The 18250-nt window shown below is 40.8% G+C and overlaps 1 protein-coding gene across 1 annotated transcript in view; it reads left to right on the forward strand.

The window, feature by feature from the left end:
• Positions 1 to 18250, forward strand: part of smad4b (SMAD family member 4b) — a 114586-nt gene that overhangs the window by 40863 nt on the left and 55473 nt on the right. Inside the window, exons 3-4 of the mRNA XM_073064085.1 lie at positions 3950 to 4124; positions 15548 to 15577. Coding sequence (XP_072920186.1) covers positions 3950 to 4124; positions 15548 to 15577 — 205 coding nt within the window. The remainder of the gene's footprint in view (positions 1 to 3949; positions 4125 to 15547; positions 15578 to 18250) is intronic.

Below are 18250 nucleotides of genomic sequence, written 5' to 3' on the forward strand. Positions count from 1 at the left end.
ATTGTGAAAGTGCGCTTGATTTATCGTACAATTTCATTGGACCTCTGTGAACTACTCATCAATTTTATTGGTCTACTGTTACGAGGCAAAATGTTTTTGGCGGCATGAAAAAAATCATGCATTAGCCGCACGGTATTAAAGGCCGCAGTGTTCAAAGCTGTTCAAAATGTGGGAAAAAAGTAGCGGCTTATAATCCGACATCTACGGTATTTGATATTTCTGTTCTCCCAGATATTTGGTGACTTGCACTTGGTTTTGAATCTTGGCTTTACGTAGCTTAACCTACATAGCTTCATCTTTTAAATATCCTTCTTGTCCTTAATATTTTGGTTATGTTACCAGAGGAAATGGATTTTTTGTGTCTATCCTAGCAAATGTTTTCCTCATTTTAAACACTCTATTAGATTAACGTCTCAATTTTCAGTACTTGAGAAATCAGGCTAAAGCTTATGCAACGTGTTCTCTTGAGTTATACCCATTCAAGGTCATGTATTTTCTTGGATATAGTGCCCAAAAGTGAATATAGTACTTCAGATGATTAGAGGTCTGCATAACTGAACAATACATTTCTTTCCATAGGAAGAAACAGATGTTCTGTTAAAGCATTTGACTACTCCTTATTAATACCTGCAAGATTTTCATAATCTGAAAACCCAGATCTCTCCAGCTTCTCCACAGTTGTCACTATAAATACATTACTCAATTTCAAGTATAGTTTTTTGTCATTCATCCGTTCAGGTGTATACCATCTAACGAAACAACTTTACTTTGGACCAAAGTGCATTACTTTGTACTGAATATAACTCGCACACATAATGTATAAAGTGATATTATCACCGTAAATTAAGAAATAATAAAGTGCATGTAGATTTAGAACTAGAATTTTATTTCTTACAATGTGATAGAGTAAAAATATTTGTTGTATTTCTGTAACTATGTACAAGCAATAAGAAAGAGAAATGAGGGAGGATATTGCCCAAACACTAAGACTGTATATATAATTGTTTTGTATACATGTATGTACGGTCAAGATATGCATTCAGATCAATGTGTATTGATATATCTGATGGCCTGGTGAAAGAAGCTGTCCTGGAGCCCGTTGGTCCTGGCCTTAATGCTGTGAGACCATTTGCCAGATGGAGGGAATTGAAACAGTTTGTGGTTGGGGTGACTGGAGTCCCTGATGATCCTGCGGGCCCTTTTTATGCACCTGCTGCTGTAAGTGTCCTGAATAGGTGCACTGGGCTATCCACACCACTTTCTGCAGTGCTGTGATTGAGGGTAGTACATTTCCCATACTAGGCGGTGACACAGTCAATCTGGATGCTTTCGATGGTGCCCTTATAGAAAGTCCAGAGGATGTTGGGACTCAAGTCAAACTTCAGCTATCTGAAATGAAAGAGGCATTGTTGTGCTTTTTTCACCACACAGTCAGTATGTAGACCAGGTGAGATCCTAAGTGATGTGTGCACCCAGAAACTTGAAACTACTCACCCTCTCAACTACAGTCCCAACTGATGTCAGTAGAGGCTAGCCTGTCTCTGTTCCTCCTCTAATTCATGATCAACTCCTTTTGTGTTTTTCGACTTTGAGAGAGAGGTTGTTTTCTTGGCAGCACTGTGTCAGGGTGTTGACTTCTCTGTAGGTTGTATGACACCAGTTAAAAAGTAAACAGCATAACACTACTGGCACATCATATGTGATGAGACCTGTGTCAGGGAGTTCAGTTGTCTAGGGGAAAAAGCTATTTCTTGTTCTAACAGGTCCTGTCCAAGTGTTATGGTACCTTCTGCCTGACGGTGTGGGGTGGGGGGGGGGTGCAGGGGTCAAAGAGATTGTTGGACGGATAGGTGTGATAATTGATATTGGTGAGGGCCACTTGTGTCTTCATCTTTAATCTGTTTCACTTTTAAATCTTTGGCTGTGGTTAGCGAATATTTGGGAGTTCTTGTGCAAATTCTTCCGCATCCCGATAATCAGTAAAAGATCTTCTTTTTCCGTCATCCAAAAAAATTATCAGGGTTGCCGGGTGGTGCAATATAAATTTATAACCCTTTTCCCATAAAACTTTTTTCGCTGGGTTAAATTCCTTCTTTCTCTTCAAAAGGTCATAACTTATATCAGGATAGAAAAAAACTGTTTTCCCTTCTATCATCAATGGCCCATTTCTCTTTCTGGCACGTTGGGCAGCCGCCTTCAAGATCTTTTCTTTATCTTGAAATCTTAAGCATTTTATCAAGATTGATTGTGGGTTTTGATCAACTTGAGGTCTTGATCTTAAGGCTCTGTGAGCCCTTTCAATTTCAATTAACTGGGTTCCTTCTTCCATTTCCAATGGGCAGGCAAGGGGATAACATGAGAGAGGGAAAAGGGGATAGGAAATGGTGGGGGGGGGGGCATTACTGGAAGTTTGAGAAATCAAAGTTCATGCCATCAGATTGGAGGCTACTCAACCGGAATATAAGGTGTTGTTCCTCCAACCAAATGTGGCCTTACCACAACAGTGGAGGAGGCCATGGATGAACATGTTGGAATGGCAGTGGGAGGTGGAATTGAAATGGGTGGCCACTGGGGGATCCTGCTTGTTCTGGCAGACAGAGCATAGATGTTCAGCGAAGCAGTCTCCCAGTCTACGTCGAGTCTCACTGATATGCAGGAGGCCACACCAAGTGCACTGAACACAGTATATGACCCCAACAGACTCACAGGTGAAGTGTCACCTCACCTGGAAGGACTGTTTGGGGCCCTAAACGGTAGTGAGGTAGGAGGTGTAGGGGCAAGTGTAGCACTTGTTCTGCTTGCAAGGATAAGTGCCAGGAGGGAGATCATTGGGGAGGGACGAATGGACAAGGGAGTCATGTAGGGAGCGATCCCTGCGGAAAGCAGAAAGTCCAACTGGATCCCACCACCAAATACATCTTTCCCTCCCCTCACTTTTTGCTTTTTTCTCTAGTCCTACCGAAGGGTTTCGGCCTAAAACGTCGACTGTGCTTTTTTCCATAGATGCTGCCTGGCCTGCTGAGTTCCTCTAGCACATATATGTCAAACTCAAGGCCCGCGGGCCAAATCCGGCCCACGGTGGAATTATCTTTGGCCCGCGAGATAATATCTAATTACTATTAAAGCTGGCCCCAGTAATCGAAGCGCCTATGGCGTATGATATGGCTAATGCTGAGTTTATTCAGGTACCAGGTTTTCAGGGTTTTCAGGGTTTTTAGTGTTTATTCGGCAGTCTTGCTCGGCAGTCTTCTTCATAAGAAACGGAATTTGTAAAGTGAAACACTTTGTAGTTATAGCAGAGACTGAGACACATGAGAGCAGGCTGAAAAAACGGAGGCAACGAAAGCTGCGTTCGCACGCGTCCGACTGATCCGGCCCATGACCTAAAATGAGTTTGACACCCCTGCCGGGTGTGTGCTATTTAAAGACTGATTGCTCTAAGCATGGTGTAGAGTCTTAACAGCCACACAAGTGCACGTCACTGACGCTAGTTAGAAACTGTTCGGCAACAGTCTCCTAAAGAATTAAGCAGCACAGTATTCCAAATAAATGAGAAAGTCCTGTCTATTTTCTTGATTATGTTTTGTTCTTTAAGAATTGAGTGGCTGTCCTGATTAACTGATGACCCAGTCAACTTGTAAAATAGTACAAAATTTAGCTAACAGAGAAACCTGATATGGTAAATCATGTATTTTAAATATCAAACAATGCTAAAGAACATTTGTTGTCTGTTCCGAGTTCAGTAATTTGACTGTCCCCATGACTGATTTTCTACATAGCCTGATTTGTTCTTTTTATTTAATTGAAGTTTCAAATTCATATTCACAATATTTGCTATTGCACTATTCCAAGGTTACATTTGTACAATTAACTATTGTATAGTTTATGATTACTTTTGTGTGTATGTATAAATATATATCTATATATTAAAAAGTCCTGTTTTCCCCAGGTTGCTGGACGGAAAGGTTTTCCACACGTGATTTACGCCAGACTCTGGAGATGGCCTGATCTTCACAAAAATGAACTCAAACATGTAAAATATTGTCAGTATGCATTTGACCTGAAATGTGACAGTGTCTGCGTGAACCCTTATCACTATGAGCGTGTGGTTTCTCCTGGCATCGGTAAGGGCTTCTGTTTTATTTTCTGTATGTATGTACTAGCAAATATATAGTGAGTGGTTGTTGTGATTTAGTTACTTGTGGTCAGGTGCCTGTGATAACATTAGACAATAGACAATAGGTGCAGGAGTAGGCCATTCGGCCCTTCTAGCCAGCACCACCATTCACTGTGATCATGGCTGATCATACACAATCAGTACCCCGTTCCTGCCCTCTCCCCATATCCCTTGACCCCGCTATCTATAAGAGCTCTATCTAACTCTCTCTTGAATGCATCCAGAGACTTGGCCTCCACTGCCTTCTGGGGCAGAGCATTCCACATATCCGCCACTCTCTGGGTGAAAAAGTTTTTCTGCATCTCTGTTCTAAATGGCCTACCCCTTATTCTTAAACTGAGGCCTCTAGTTCTGGACTCACCCATCAGCGGAAACATGCTTCCTGCCTCCAGCGTGTCCAATCCCTTAATAATCTTATATGTTTCAATCAGATCCCCTCTCATCCTTCTAAATTCCAGTGTATACAAGCCCAGTCGCTCCAAACTTTCAACATATGACAGTCCCACCATTCCGGGAATTAACCTTGTGAACCTACGCTGCACTCCCTCAATAGCAAGAATGTCCTTCCTCAAATTTGGAGACCAAACCTGTACACAATACTCCAGGTGGGGTCTCACCAGGGCCCTGTACAGCTGCAGAAGGACCTCTTTACTCCTATACTCAATTCCTCTTGTTATAAAGGCCAGCATGCCATTAGCTTTCTTCACTGCTTGCTGTACCTGCATGCTTGCTTTCATTGACTGATGTACAAGAACACCTAGATCTCGTTGTACTTCCCCTTTTCCTAACTTGACTCCATTTAGATAGTAATCTGCCTTCCTGTTCTTGCCACCAAAGTGGATAACCTCACATTTACCACATTAAACTGCATCTGCTATACATTTGCCCACTCACCCAACCTGCCCAAGTCACCCTGCATTCTCATAACATCCTCCTGGCATTTCACACTGCCACCCAGCTTTGTGTCATCGGCAAATTTGCTAATGTTACTTTTAATCCCTTCATCTAAATCATTAATGTATATTGTAAACAGCTGCGGTCCCAGCACCAAACTTTGCGGTACCCCACTGGTCACAGCCTGCCATTCCGAAAGGGACCCGTTAATCGCTACTGTTTCCTGTCAGCCAGCCAATTTTCAATCCATGTCAGTACTCTGCCCCCAATACCATGTGCTCTAATTTTGCCCACTAATCTCTTATGTGGGACTTTATCAAAAGCTTTCTGGAAGTCCAGGTACACTACATCCACTGGCTCTCCCTTGTCCATTTTCATAGTTACGTCCTCAAAAAACTCCAGAAGATTTTCAAGCATGATTTCCCCTTCATAAATCTATGCTGACTCGGACTGATCCTTCTACTGCTATCCAAATGTGTCGTAATAATAATGTGTCTTTTATAATTGATTCCAGCATCTTTCCCACCACTGACGTCAGGCTAACCGGTCTATAATTCCCTGTTTTCTCTCTCCCTCCTTTCTTGAAAAGTGGGACAACATTAGCCACCCTCCAATCAGCAGGAACTGTTCCTGAATCTATAGAACATTGGAAAATGATTACCAATGCATCCACGATTTCTAGAGCCACCTCTTTAAGTACCCTGGGATGCAGACCATCAGGTCCCGGGGACTTATAAGCCTTCAGACTCAACAGTCTATCCAACACCGTTTCTTGCCTAATATAAATTTCCTTCAGTTCATCCTTTACCCTAGTTCCTTTGGCCATTATTACATCTGGGAGATTGTTTGTGTCTTTCCTAGTGAAGACAGATCCAAAGTACCTGTTCATCTCGTCTGCCATTTCCTTGTTCCCCATAATAAATTCACCCGTTTCTGTCTTCAATGGCCCAATTTTGGTCTTAACTATTTTTTTGCTATTCACATACCTAAAGAAGCTTTTACTATCCTCCTTTATATCCTTGGCTAGTTTACCTTCGTACCTCATTTTTTCTTGGCGTATTGCCTTTTTTGTTATCTTCCGTTGCTCTTTAAAAGCTTCCCAGTCCTCTGGTTTCCCGCTCATCTTTGCTATGTTATACTTTTTTATTTTTATACTGCCCTTTACTTCCCTCGTCAGCCAAGGCCGTCCCTTACTCCCCTTAGGATCTTTCTTCCTCTTTGGAATGAACCGATCCTGCACCTTCTGCATTATTCCCAGAAGTACCTGCCATTGTTGTTCCACTGTCTTCCCTGCGAGGGTATTGTTCCATTGAACTTTGGCCAGCTCCTCCCTCATAGCTCCATAGTTCCCTTTGTTCAACTGTAATACTGACACATCCGATTTTTCCTTCTCCTTCTCAAATTGTAGGTTAAAACATATCATATTATGGTCACTACCTCCTAATGGTTCCTTTACCTCAAGGTCCCTGATCAAATCCGGTTCATTGCACACTAAATCTAGAATTGCCTTCTCCCTGGTAGGCTCCAGTACAAGCTGTTCTAAGAATCCATCTTGGAGGCACTCCACAAACTCCCTTTCTTGGGGTCCAGTACCATTCTGATTCTCCCAGTCTACCTGCATGCTGAAATCCCCCATGACAACTGTATCATTACCTTTGCGACATGCCAATTTTAACTCTTCATTCAACTTACACCCTACATCCAGACTGCTGTTTGGGGGCCTGTAGATAACTCCCATTAGGGTCTTTCTACCCTTAGAATTTCTCAGTTCTATCCATACTGACTCTACATCCCCTGATTCTATGTCCCCCCTCGCAAGGGACTGAATATCATTCCTCACCAACAGAGCCACCCCACCCCCTCTTCCAGTCAGTCTGTCCTTTCGATGAGATGTATATCCTTGAATATTCATTTCCCAGGCCCTGTCCGCTTGAAGCCATGTCTCTGTTATTCCCACAACATCGTACTTGCCAATTTCCAACTGAGTCTCAAGCTCATCTACTTTATTCCTTATACTTCGTGCATTCATATATAATACTTTTAATTTGTTACTCTCCTCTCCTTTCATATCAATTCCTATTTCACTTGGCCATACTGTATGATCTCTTCTTGAGCTTTCTACTCCATTGATTCTGTTGTCCTTTTTAACTTTTCTTATTTTCACTTCCCTTCAACTCCATCCTTATATTTACAGTTCATCCCCTCCCCCCCCTCCCCCCACTACTTAGTTTAAACACATCCGTGTTGCAGTGGCAAACCTGCCTGCCAGAATGCTGGTCCCCCGCCTATTAAGGTGCAACCCGTCCCTTTTGTACAATTCATCCCTATCCCAAAACAGATCCCAGTGGTCCAAGAATGTAAATCCTTGCTTCCTGCATCAGTTCCTCAGCCACACATTCAGATCCATTATCTCCCTGTTCCTGCCCTCTCCAGTACGAGGAACTGGAAGCAAACCAGAGATAACCACCCTGGAAGTCCTGCTTTTCAGCCTTCTTCCGAGTTCTCTGAAGTCCCGCTGCAGAATGTCCTTCCTCTTCTTCCCGATATCATTTGTGCCGACATGCACTACCACTTCCGGCTGTTCACCTTCACCCTTGAGGATTCCCTGCAATCGGTCCGTGATGTCCTGGATCCTAGCACCAGGGAGGCAACACACCATCCTTAAATCTCGCCTGTTGCCGCAGAAACCCCTTTCCGTACCTCTTACTATGGAGTCCCCTACTACCACGGCTCTTCCTGATGTCCGACTCCTCGGCTCTGCTTCTGCACCAATTTTCGGCTCGTAGACCTGTCCTCCTGTCAGACTGGCAGTATCTTCTGTCCTGACAGCTTCCAAGAGGGTGAACCTGTTTACGAGAGGTACATCCCCTGGGGTCTCCTGTACTTCAAGCATCCTTTCCTTCCTCATCATCATCCCCTTTCTCTCTTCCGGTATCCTCGGTGTAACGACCTCACTGTAGGTCCTGTCCAGAAATCTCTCGTTTTCGCGGATAAACCTGAAGTCATCCAGTTCTTTCTTCAGTGCTGCAACATGCTCCTTCAGAAGCTGAATCTGGATTCACTTTCCACAGCTGTAGCAGCCGGGGGCACCATCAGTGTCCCTGACCTCCCACATCATGCACGTAGCACACTGAATCATCTTAGCGGTCATGTCTTCACCCCTTCCAGTTGTGCCTGGCGTAGTCTCTTCCCTCAGCCTCCTCGCCGAAGACTCTCGAGCCAAAGACTAGCACTTTTCACACCAGGCACTTCCCTCAACCAGGCCACTTCCTGACAGGCATTGACTTCGAGTTTATTGTCATCTGACTGTACAAATATTCAACCAAAAGAAACAACATTCCTCCGGACCATGGTGCAGCCACGATGCATATGACACACATAGCACATAAACAAAATACTACCACAATTAAGTCAGTAAAATGTAATTCAAAATACATGTGAGGTGTGCGGCACTGGTAAAAAGTGCAGTATATAGCTTGCTGTTCTAGTGACGGGACTTTGGTGCTGGTAGGGTATTCATTACTGTCACGGCCTGTGGGAAGACTTATTTTCACTATAGCAACACCTCAGTGAGGAGCAAGTCTGAGTGCAATCTATTTCTGGTCCTCAGTTCAATAGAGATTAGAAGAAGAGTAGTTAGTTGACCACAGAGTTAGTGATGTACTTTGTAAGCAGTAGTGAAATAAGGAAAAACTGAGGGATCTTCCATAGATTTGGAGTTCTTGACCAGAAATTGGAGCAGTATGCAGTACTGAGCCTTGATGTAAATCTTCATACGACCCCTGCTACAAGTCAGAATCAGAATCAGGTTCATTATCACCTGTATGTGATGTGAAATTTGTTAACTTAGCAGCAGTAGTTCAATGCAGTACATAATCTAGCAGAGGAAAAAACTAATAAATAAAAATAATAATAAATAAGGAAGTAAATCAACTATGTATATTGAATAGATTACAAAAAAGTGCAAAAACAGAAATACTGTATATTTTTTTAAAAAGTGAGTTAGTGTCCAAACATTCAATGTCCATTTAGGAATTGGATGGCAGAGAGGAAGAAGCTGTTCCTGAATCGCTGAGTGTGTGCCTTCAGTTGGGGTGTAGATAAGGTAAATACAAGCAGCAGAGTAAATAGATAGGGTAACTACAAATAGACTTCTTCCACTGAGGTTGGTTGCGACTAGAACTAGAGGTCATAGGTTAAGGGGGAAAGGTGAAATATTTATGGGAACATGGGTTCCCATAAATGGGTTGTAACTCAGGCTGGTGGGAGTGTGGAACGAGCTGTCAGGGGAAGTATTAGATGCGGATTCAATCGCAACATTAAGAAAAGTTTGGATAGGTACATGGATGGGAAGGATATGGAGGACTATGGTCTGCATGCAGGTTCGTGGGACTCAGCAGGTTAATGGACTAGATAAGCTGAAGTGCCTGTTTCTGTACTATAGTGTTCTGTGACTCTATGTTAAGAAAAATCAAGTGAAGATTGATGTTGAGGGGATTTTCATCATTAGTAGGATAAAATATTTCCCTACCACCTTAAGTTATGTTATTTTGATATGTAAGTAAGGCATAATGAATATCAAAACAATTAGAATTGGAAAAACCTGAATTATTAAGTTCAACAGCCTTCCACTTCAGTTTTATATTAATTTCAATGCTTTTGTGTATCATGTTTGGAATTTTGTTTAATAACCTGGTAGTTATTAGTGTTTTGAAAGTGTTTTGGTTGGAGACTGTTCATGCCACTGCAGCAGATGCTGCAGATTTGCCCATAGTCATAGCACAGAAATAGGCTCTTCAGCTCAGCTGGTTCATGCTGAACTATTAATCTGCCTAGTCCCATTGACCCTCATCCGGCCTATCATCAGCATCAGCGATAGCTCGTGGTCGAGTATGATTCTTTTTATGGTTGGTCTGGTCACTTGTGGATCTTGAGATGACTGAAGAGACCAATCTGTGATTCACAAGTCCTTTTGCAGTGTTGGCAGATGCCAGTCATTGAAGTGGTGGCAGATGTAGCTGGTTGGGCCAGTTTCTCTTAAATGTTGAAATTGAACCTGAATCCATCACTTTTACTGGCATCTCATTCCACATTCTCACCACCCTCTGAGTGAAGAAGTTCTCTCTCAGGTTCCCCTTAAACATTTTTCTATTTACACCTGTGATAATTTTATGTACCTCTATCAAATCTCCCCATATTCTCATACACTCCAGGGAATCAAGTCCTAACCTATTCAACCTTTCCTTATAATTCAAGTTCTGGCAATACCCTTGTAAATCTCTGCACTCTTTCAGTCTTATCTACATCTTTCATGTAGGTATGTGGCCAGAACTGCACACAGTACTCCAGATTAGGCCTCAGAATGTCTTATACAACTTCAACATAGCATCCCAATTCTTGTACTCAGTACTTTGGTTTATGAAAGCCAATGTGCCAAAAGCTCTCTCTACAACCCTATCTACTTGTTACACCACTTTCTGTATTCCCAGATCCCTTTTTTCTACTGTTCTCCTCAGTGCTCTACCACTCAGTGTTTTAAGTCCCACCCTGGTGTGTCCTACCAAAGTGCAACTTATTTGCATTAAATACCATCTGCCATTTTCAGCCCACTTTTTCAGCTGGTCCAGATCCTGCTGCAAGCTTTGATAGCCTTCCTTGCTATCTTGGTGCAATCCACAAATTTGCTGATCCAGTTTTATGTGAATATTCAGTCGTTAGATTACACTATTGTACCACTATCTTTATTTCCTGTCAACATATTTGAACATGCTATATAGTTACAGAATACTGCAGGCAAGGGTTTTGACCCTAAAAGAACAATTGTCCATTTCCCTCCATAGCTTTTTGTGAGTTACTTCAATTTATACTATTTGTTAGAAAAAGGTAATGCTGCCTGCTTGGTTTCATTGAAGGATTGGTTTTAATGTGCCTGCTTTGTTCATCTTAATGCAGGATGTACTTGGTCTTTTATGCCATTGCTGTACAGACTAATTTTATTAAAGCTATATTAAGACCATAAGACATGGGAGCTGAACTAGGCCATTTGGCCCATTGAGTCAGCTCCACCATTCAATCATGGCTGATCCTTTTCCGCCTCCTCAGCCCCACTAACCCGCCTTATCCTTGTAACCTTTGATATTGTGTCCAATCAAAAACTGATCAAGCTCTGCCTTAAATGTACCCAATGACCTGGTTTCCAATGGTAATTAATTCCACAAATTCACCACCCTCTAGCTAAAGCAATTTCTCCGTATCACTGTTTTAAATGGATGCCCCTCTAGCCTGAGGCTGTGCCCTCTTGTATTACTCCCCCACCATGGGGAACATCCTTTCCACATCTACTTTATTTAGGCCTTTCAACATTCAAAAGGTTTCATTGAGATCCCCCACCCCCTTCTAAATTCCAGCGAATACAGATGCAGAGCCACCAAGTATTCCTCGTATGATAATCCTTACCTTCCCGGAATCATCCTTGTAAACCTACTCTGAACCCTTCCTAATGCCAGCACATCTTTTCTTAGGTGAGGTGCTAAAAACAATTCACAATACTCAAGGTGAGGCCTGACCTGTGCCTTATAAAGCTTCAGTATCAATCCCTGCTCTTGTTTTCTAGACGTCTTGAAATGAATGCTAACATTGTATTTGCCTTCCTCACCACAACTGCTACCTGCAAGTTAACCTTTAAGGTTTTTTGCACAAGGACTCCCAAATGCATTTGCATCTCAGATTGTTTGATTTTTCTCCCCGTTCAGAAAATAGTTTGCAGATTTATTTCTATTAAGTGCTTTACCATGCATTTTCCAACATTGTATTTCATTTGCCACTTTCTTGCACATTCTCCTAATCTAAGTCCTTCTGCATCCTACCTGTTTACTCAACTCTTCCTGCCTCTCCACCAATCTTTCTATCATCTGCAAACTTGGCAACGAAGCCATCTATTCTATCATCTAAATCATTCGTATACAGCATAAAAAGAAACGGTCCCAACACCAGCCCCTGTGGAACACCACTTGTCACTGGCAGCCAACCAGAAAAGGATCCTTTACCACTCACTGCTTCCTACCAGTCAGCCAATGCTCTAACTATGCCAGTAAATTTACTGTAATACCATGGGCAGCCTCATGTGTGGCACCTTGTCAAAGGCCTTCTGAAAGTCCAAATATACAACATCCACTGCATCCCCTTTATCTATCCTATGTATAATCTCAAAAAGTTCCAACAGGTTCGTCAGACAAAATTTTCCATTAAGGAAACCATGCTGACTTTGTCCTATCTTGTCCTGTGTCACCAGGTACTCCATAATCTCATCCTTAACAGTTGACTCCAACATCTTCCCAACCACTGAGGTTAGGCTAACTGGCCTATAATTTCCTTTCTGCTGCCTTCCTCCTTTCTTAAAGAGTGGAGTGATATTTGCAGTTTTCCAGTCCTCTGGCACTATGCCAGAGTCCAATGATTTTTGAAAGATCATTGCTAATGCCTCTGTAATCTCTACTGCTACCTCTTTCAGAACCCTAGGATGCAGTTCATCTGGCCTGGGTGACATGTACCCTTAGGTCTTTCAGCTTTTTGAGCACCTTCTCTCTTGTAATAGTAACTGCACTCACTTCTCTTCCTTCACACACCTCAACATCTTGGCACAATGCTAATGTATTCTACAGTGAAGACTGATGCAAAATACTCATTTAGTTCTTTTGCCATCTCCTTGGCCACCATTATTATTTCTCCGGCCTCATTTTCTAGCGGTCCTATATCCACTCTCAGCTCTCTTTTATTTTTTATATCCTTGAAAAAGCTTTTACTATCCAAATTGGAATAGTTTGTGAGTTTGCTTTCATATTTCATCTTTTCCCTCCTAATGATTCTTTTAGTTTTAGGGGTTTAAAAGCTTTCCAGTCCTCTGTCTTCCCACTAATTTTTGCTTTGTTATGTGTCCTATCTTTTGCTTTTACATTAGCTTTGACTTCCCAAGCCATGTCTGTACCATTTTGTCATTTGAGTATTTCTTTGTTTTTGGAATACATCTATCCTGCACCTTCCTCACTTTTCCTAGAAACTCATGCCATTGCTGCTCTGCTGTCATCCCTGCCAGCATCTCCTTCCAGTTTACTTTGGCCAACTCTCTCTCATGCCACTGTGATTTCCTTTACTCCACTGAAATACTGCTATGTCAGTCTTTACTTTCTCCCTGTCAAATTAAATTATCTTATGTACATCAATTATTACTCATGTTAATACTGAAAATGCACCATCTGTTAGATGCTGATGTTTTTAATCCAGGCTTCTTTTGGAAGTCAAAAAAGAGACATAAAGCTTGTTGCTTCACAGGAATTTTATGAAGCTTTAATAGAACAAAGAAAATTGAAAATGGACTGTGATAGAGGTATAGCAAGGGAGAGGAGAGAAGAAGAATAAGATGGCAATTTTTCATGGCCATCTCTTTTTATACCCCAAAGATGAGAAACATTCCATTCAAATTCATAGATAAGAGTCAACTAATTGGATAGCTCTTGTTGAAATAATGAAATGCCAGAGAACCAGAAAAGCTTCAGAAGCTTTCCAGAATGATTCAAAGAACTGCAATGACTAGAGACGCACTAAACTGCGTATACATTCTGTGGCCACTAGGAAGCATACTACACAGTTATTAAAGCAGTTAAAAGTACTAAAAAAGTGCTAGCAGGCATTAATTGTTAAACTGTAAAGATAATGCCAATTAAACAATCTAATCCAACACATTGTAGTTAATATGTTTATATTTATGTTAGTTTCATTTTTGTATTGAGATCTGTTGATCATACAATGCAGTTTTTATATGACTAAATTTCTTACCACTTTATACAAGCTTTTTGGTGTTATAAAGAAATACTTTTTCTAATAATGATTAGTGGGGCACAGAGAGATCTGTATTTACTGACAAGTACTTTTATTGTTTAAACAAACAAGTACGAGAATTCATACACTAAGTACCTCTGACTCTCCTGAATAGTCAAAGAATAGCAAAGGTATTACCCGGCAAGGGAGTTTATGCTAGCCAGGCGTTCCTCTTTGTCCCGATTCATCCTCGTGTTTCATGCAAGGTTGCTCTCGCTTGTAACTGCGATGGTCATTCTTCAAAGTTACAGCTGCCAGCACACACAAGACATCCACTTTTATATCCTTCCTTATCAATTCAAATATCGCATTCCAGGGTCATTGGCCACAGGTCATGTGTTTGTCCTTTAACACCTTGTTATTGGCTGTGCTCCAAACCAACATCCATATATTGCCCTCTTCCCATCAAGTGACAGTCGATAATTTATGGCTCTTTGTTCTCAGTCAGCAACAAGCTGGATTCATGCGGAACAGATACTAACTCCAACAGTCAAAAGCCTGCATGTTATATCCAACCAAAGAACATCTCACAAATAACTTATTAATAGCAAATTATTTGGAAATGATCATCCGTCCAGCAGATTACCTGAAATATCATTGTGTCTTCTTTAAAACATTGATCAAGCTCAGCATGTCAAGCTCTGAAAATGGAGACTAGAGTATCTTCACAAAATGGCAGCCTCCATCTCCAAGCATGTGGCAAAAACAAAGACAATTAGTCTGTCTGCTTCCACTGCCCTTGATTCATTCGATTTCACTGATTTATAGACTGGTCATTCTTTCTGGCCAACATTGGCATAAATCTTCTTAAACACCTTTTCAAAGTTGTTAATTGAACATGGTATTTAACTACTTCAGTAGGGAGTTGGGATACAAACTACATGTGTAAATTTACTGCCATTTGTGTCCCTCTGGCCTGCAACCAAAATCAAGTTACCCTACTACAGTTTTACTATGATGAGCTGCTATGGTAGGACCAAGGGACTTTTGAGTACTGTATTCAAATTTTTGATCTATATAATAAAATGTGCATAGTTCTTTATATTCTGATTCTGGTTTTAAGAAAAGACCCCAGAAATAAATTAAAAAGCTAACCACCATTAGGATCAAGATACTTGACCTCAGTGGCTGATTATTCATTGCTGTAGATTGGACATTGCTGCATTTAGTTGAATTAAGGTTGTGGTAATTGGTGCAACTTTGGAATTTCTAAGTGGGAGCAGAGGCCTACGAAGTTTCCATCTCTTTGCAACCACTATGTTAGATTGTATCCGTATTCAGTGGTGAAATGGGAGTTGGAGGTGAATAGGTTTGTTAAAAGTTGATAAACCTGAGCACAATTCTGTATTGTGTATATTGTTTGTTATGGTACCACTGATGCTGACGTCCTCCTGGGTACCTATCTCTACAGACTGACATGGATCCCACACAGTGAGTGGATTTCACTGCATTACTGGTATCAGTCAGTGTTGTAGAATGTATTGCTTTCTCATGTTGATCTTATTTAACATTTATTAAAGAAAAAGCACCTGTAGTTAAATTATTGTAATATTTGAATAAAATAAAATAAGTACTAATTTTTGGTTTTTTCATTAAATGAAGATCTCTCAGGATTGACGCTGCAAAGCTCAGGTAAGAAACATCACCAGTTGCTTCTAGGTTAATCGGTGTTGTGAACTTAATTGGTTTTTATCTCCTGATTGTAAGCTGGCTGATCAGTGTAAATCTCTTCCTTTCTGCACTCTGCACTTCACGTACTGAGTACTGGAATCATAAGTCTGCACTGCTAGCATTAATTCAGAGGTGCAGGTGCTAAATTCAATTATGTTGTATTCAGTCTCCTGAACATGAATGGAAGAAAGAATTTCAACCCCGCAATTAATGAAATGGCTCAGTCACTTTGAATCAAGCCTTGTTTTGCATGTTTAACTTGGCATTGAAAATGTAACTGAAAAGTTAGCATGTGCACAGGAGTTGGTGAATAGTTTAATTACTAAATGATCTTGATATGAATATTGATTTCTCCAACTTCCAGTAACATATCACCCTTCCCCCTTCTCTCTTTTTTCATTGCCCATTCTTTTTCTATTCCCTCATACCCCTTCTCTTTTCATGTGCCTATCACCTTCCCCTGATGCCCCTCCTTCCCTTTCTCTCATGGTCCATTCTCATCTCCTACCAAATTCTTTCTTTGTCATCCCTTTACCTTTTCCGCCTATCATCTTCATACTCCCTCCCCTGCCCACATGACTTCTTCTATCACCTTCCAGCTTATGCTCCTTCCCCTCTCCCCACCACTTTATTCTGGCTTCTTCCCCCTTCCTTTCCAGTTCTGATGAAGGCTCTCGGCCTGAAACTTCATCTGTTTGTTTCTCTCCATTGAAGTTGCCTGACCTACTGAGTTCTTCCAGAATTTTGTGTGTGTTGCTCTGGATTACCAGCATCTGCAGAAGTGTTAAGGATTTGATTATATTGATTTATTTCTGCTATCACACACTCTTTTCCACATCACAAATATATCTTCACACACCTCTTGGTAGTAAACAAAAGCAGGTCTGGTCTGGTCTATTATATTTTTTTCCAATCCAACCAGCTGATAGTGAACTGGAATGTGACTTCAGACCTGTGCATCCCTTCCTTAACCCAGAAAACTTAAGGTCATCGCAGCCCTCCATTCATTACTGCATTGGCTTATATCAGCTTGAGAATTTAATAAAGCACATTTCAGCAAACAATCTTAAAATAACTTACCCATCAACACTAATCAGGAAGTATCAGAATGTAGCGTAGAAAATATTTTTTAAAATCATGTTCAGAGGAATGTATTTGAATTGGGCTGCTGAATCTAGAGAGAGGCAGCATGGCAAAATAGTTTTCATCATCAAGCCCCCACCCCTCGCTCCTCTTGCTGCCTTCTTGCTGCTGCCACCAAGAAGCAGATACAGGAGACTTGGGATCCACATCACCAGGTTCAGCAACAATTATTACCCGTCAACTAACGTGGATAACTTCACTTACTGCAACTTGGAAGTGATTCCACAACCTATGTATGGACTCACTTTCGAGGACTTTACAACTCATGTTCTCATTATTATTTATTTACTTAGTTATTATTATGTTTTGCATTTCTATAGCTTGTCTTTTGTACATTGTTTTTGTGTGTAGATTTTCATTGATTCTATTGTATTTCTTTGTATCTACTGTGAATGCCCACAAGAAAATGAATCTCAAGGTAGTATATTAAAATATACTAATATATTAATAGATCATTTTTCATAATTGATCATTATTACATTAATAAATTAATATTGAGTATTAAGCCCACTCCCAAGCTGACTTCCTTTGCTCTTTTTCTATTACTAGAGGTTATTCCAAAACCTACATTACCTCTCTGCAAAACAAACCACAACTTAGAAATCTTCAAAGTTCAAAGTAAATTTAATATCAAATACCTATATGTCATCACATAAAACATTGAGATTCATTTTCTTGTGGACATTCACAATAATTACAAGAAACACAATACAATCAATGAAGGACTGCGCGCAACAGGTTAGACAAACAGCCAGCACGCAAAGAACAACAAAATGCAAGTATGAAAGAGGGAAAAGATAATAATAAATAAATAAGCAATAAATATTGAGAACATGAGATCAAGTGTTTTTAAATCCTCTCTCATCTCTTCAGTCCCTATGTCTCAAGATGATAATGTTTAATTTTGCTGTGCTCATCCACAAATCCATTGGTGATAACTAGCAAGTTCCTGAGCTCTGGATTTCTCTGCTGCACCACCTCGGCCATTTTTCCCTTCCCACCCCTTTGCTCCTTTCAGACGAAGGGTCTCAGCCCGGAACGTCAACTGTACTTCTTCCTATAGATGCTACCTGACCTGCTGAGTTCCTCCAGCATTTTGTGTGAATTGCTGTAACATTTATTCTCATGTGGCTCAGTGCCATTTTACTCAAATGCATTAGTTGTGCATGTAAAAGTGGCAAAATAAATAGAATTTTTATGATAGTGTTGAAATTGCTAATGAGGCTTTCATAAATTAGTACACATTATTCGGCACTTTAATGACTTAACTGGATCTTTGGAATGGGAGCATCATTGAATCTGAAATGGTAGCATTATAATAGCAACAAACTTAATGAAAATTGTTCTTCATCTGTAACAAATCACAAACCGGACACTTTTCAGCAGTCGATTTCCATAGTAGAGTAAGGTGGGAAGGGGTGGAGCAATTATTCTCTAGATTTTGGCATGAGCACAAAATATTAGCACATGCTTAAGTAATCTTACTTCTGC

This window comes from Hemitrygon akajei, chromosome 13, assembly GCF_048418815.1.
Source record: "Hemitrygon akajei chromosome 13, sHemAka1.3, whole genome shotgun sequence".
Classification (NCBI taxonomy): Eukaryota; Metazoa; Chordata; class Chondrichthyes; order Myliobatiformes; family Dasyatidae; genus Hemitrygon; species Hemitrygon akajei.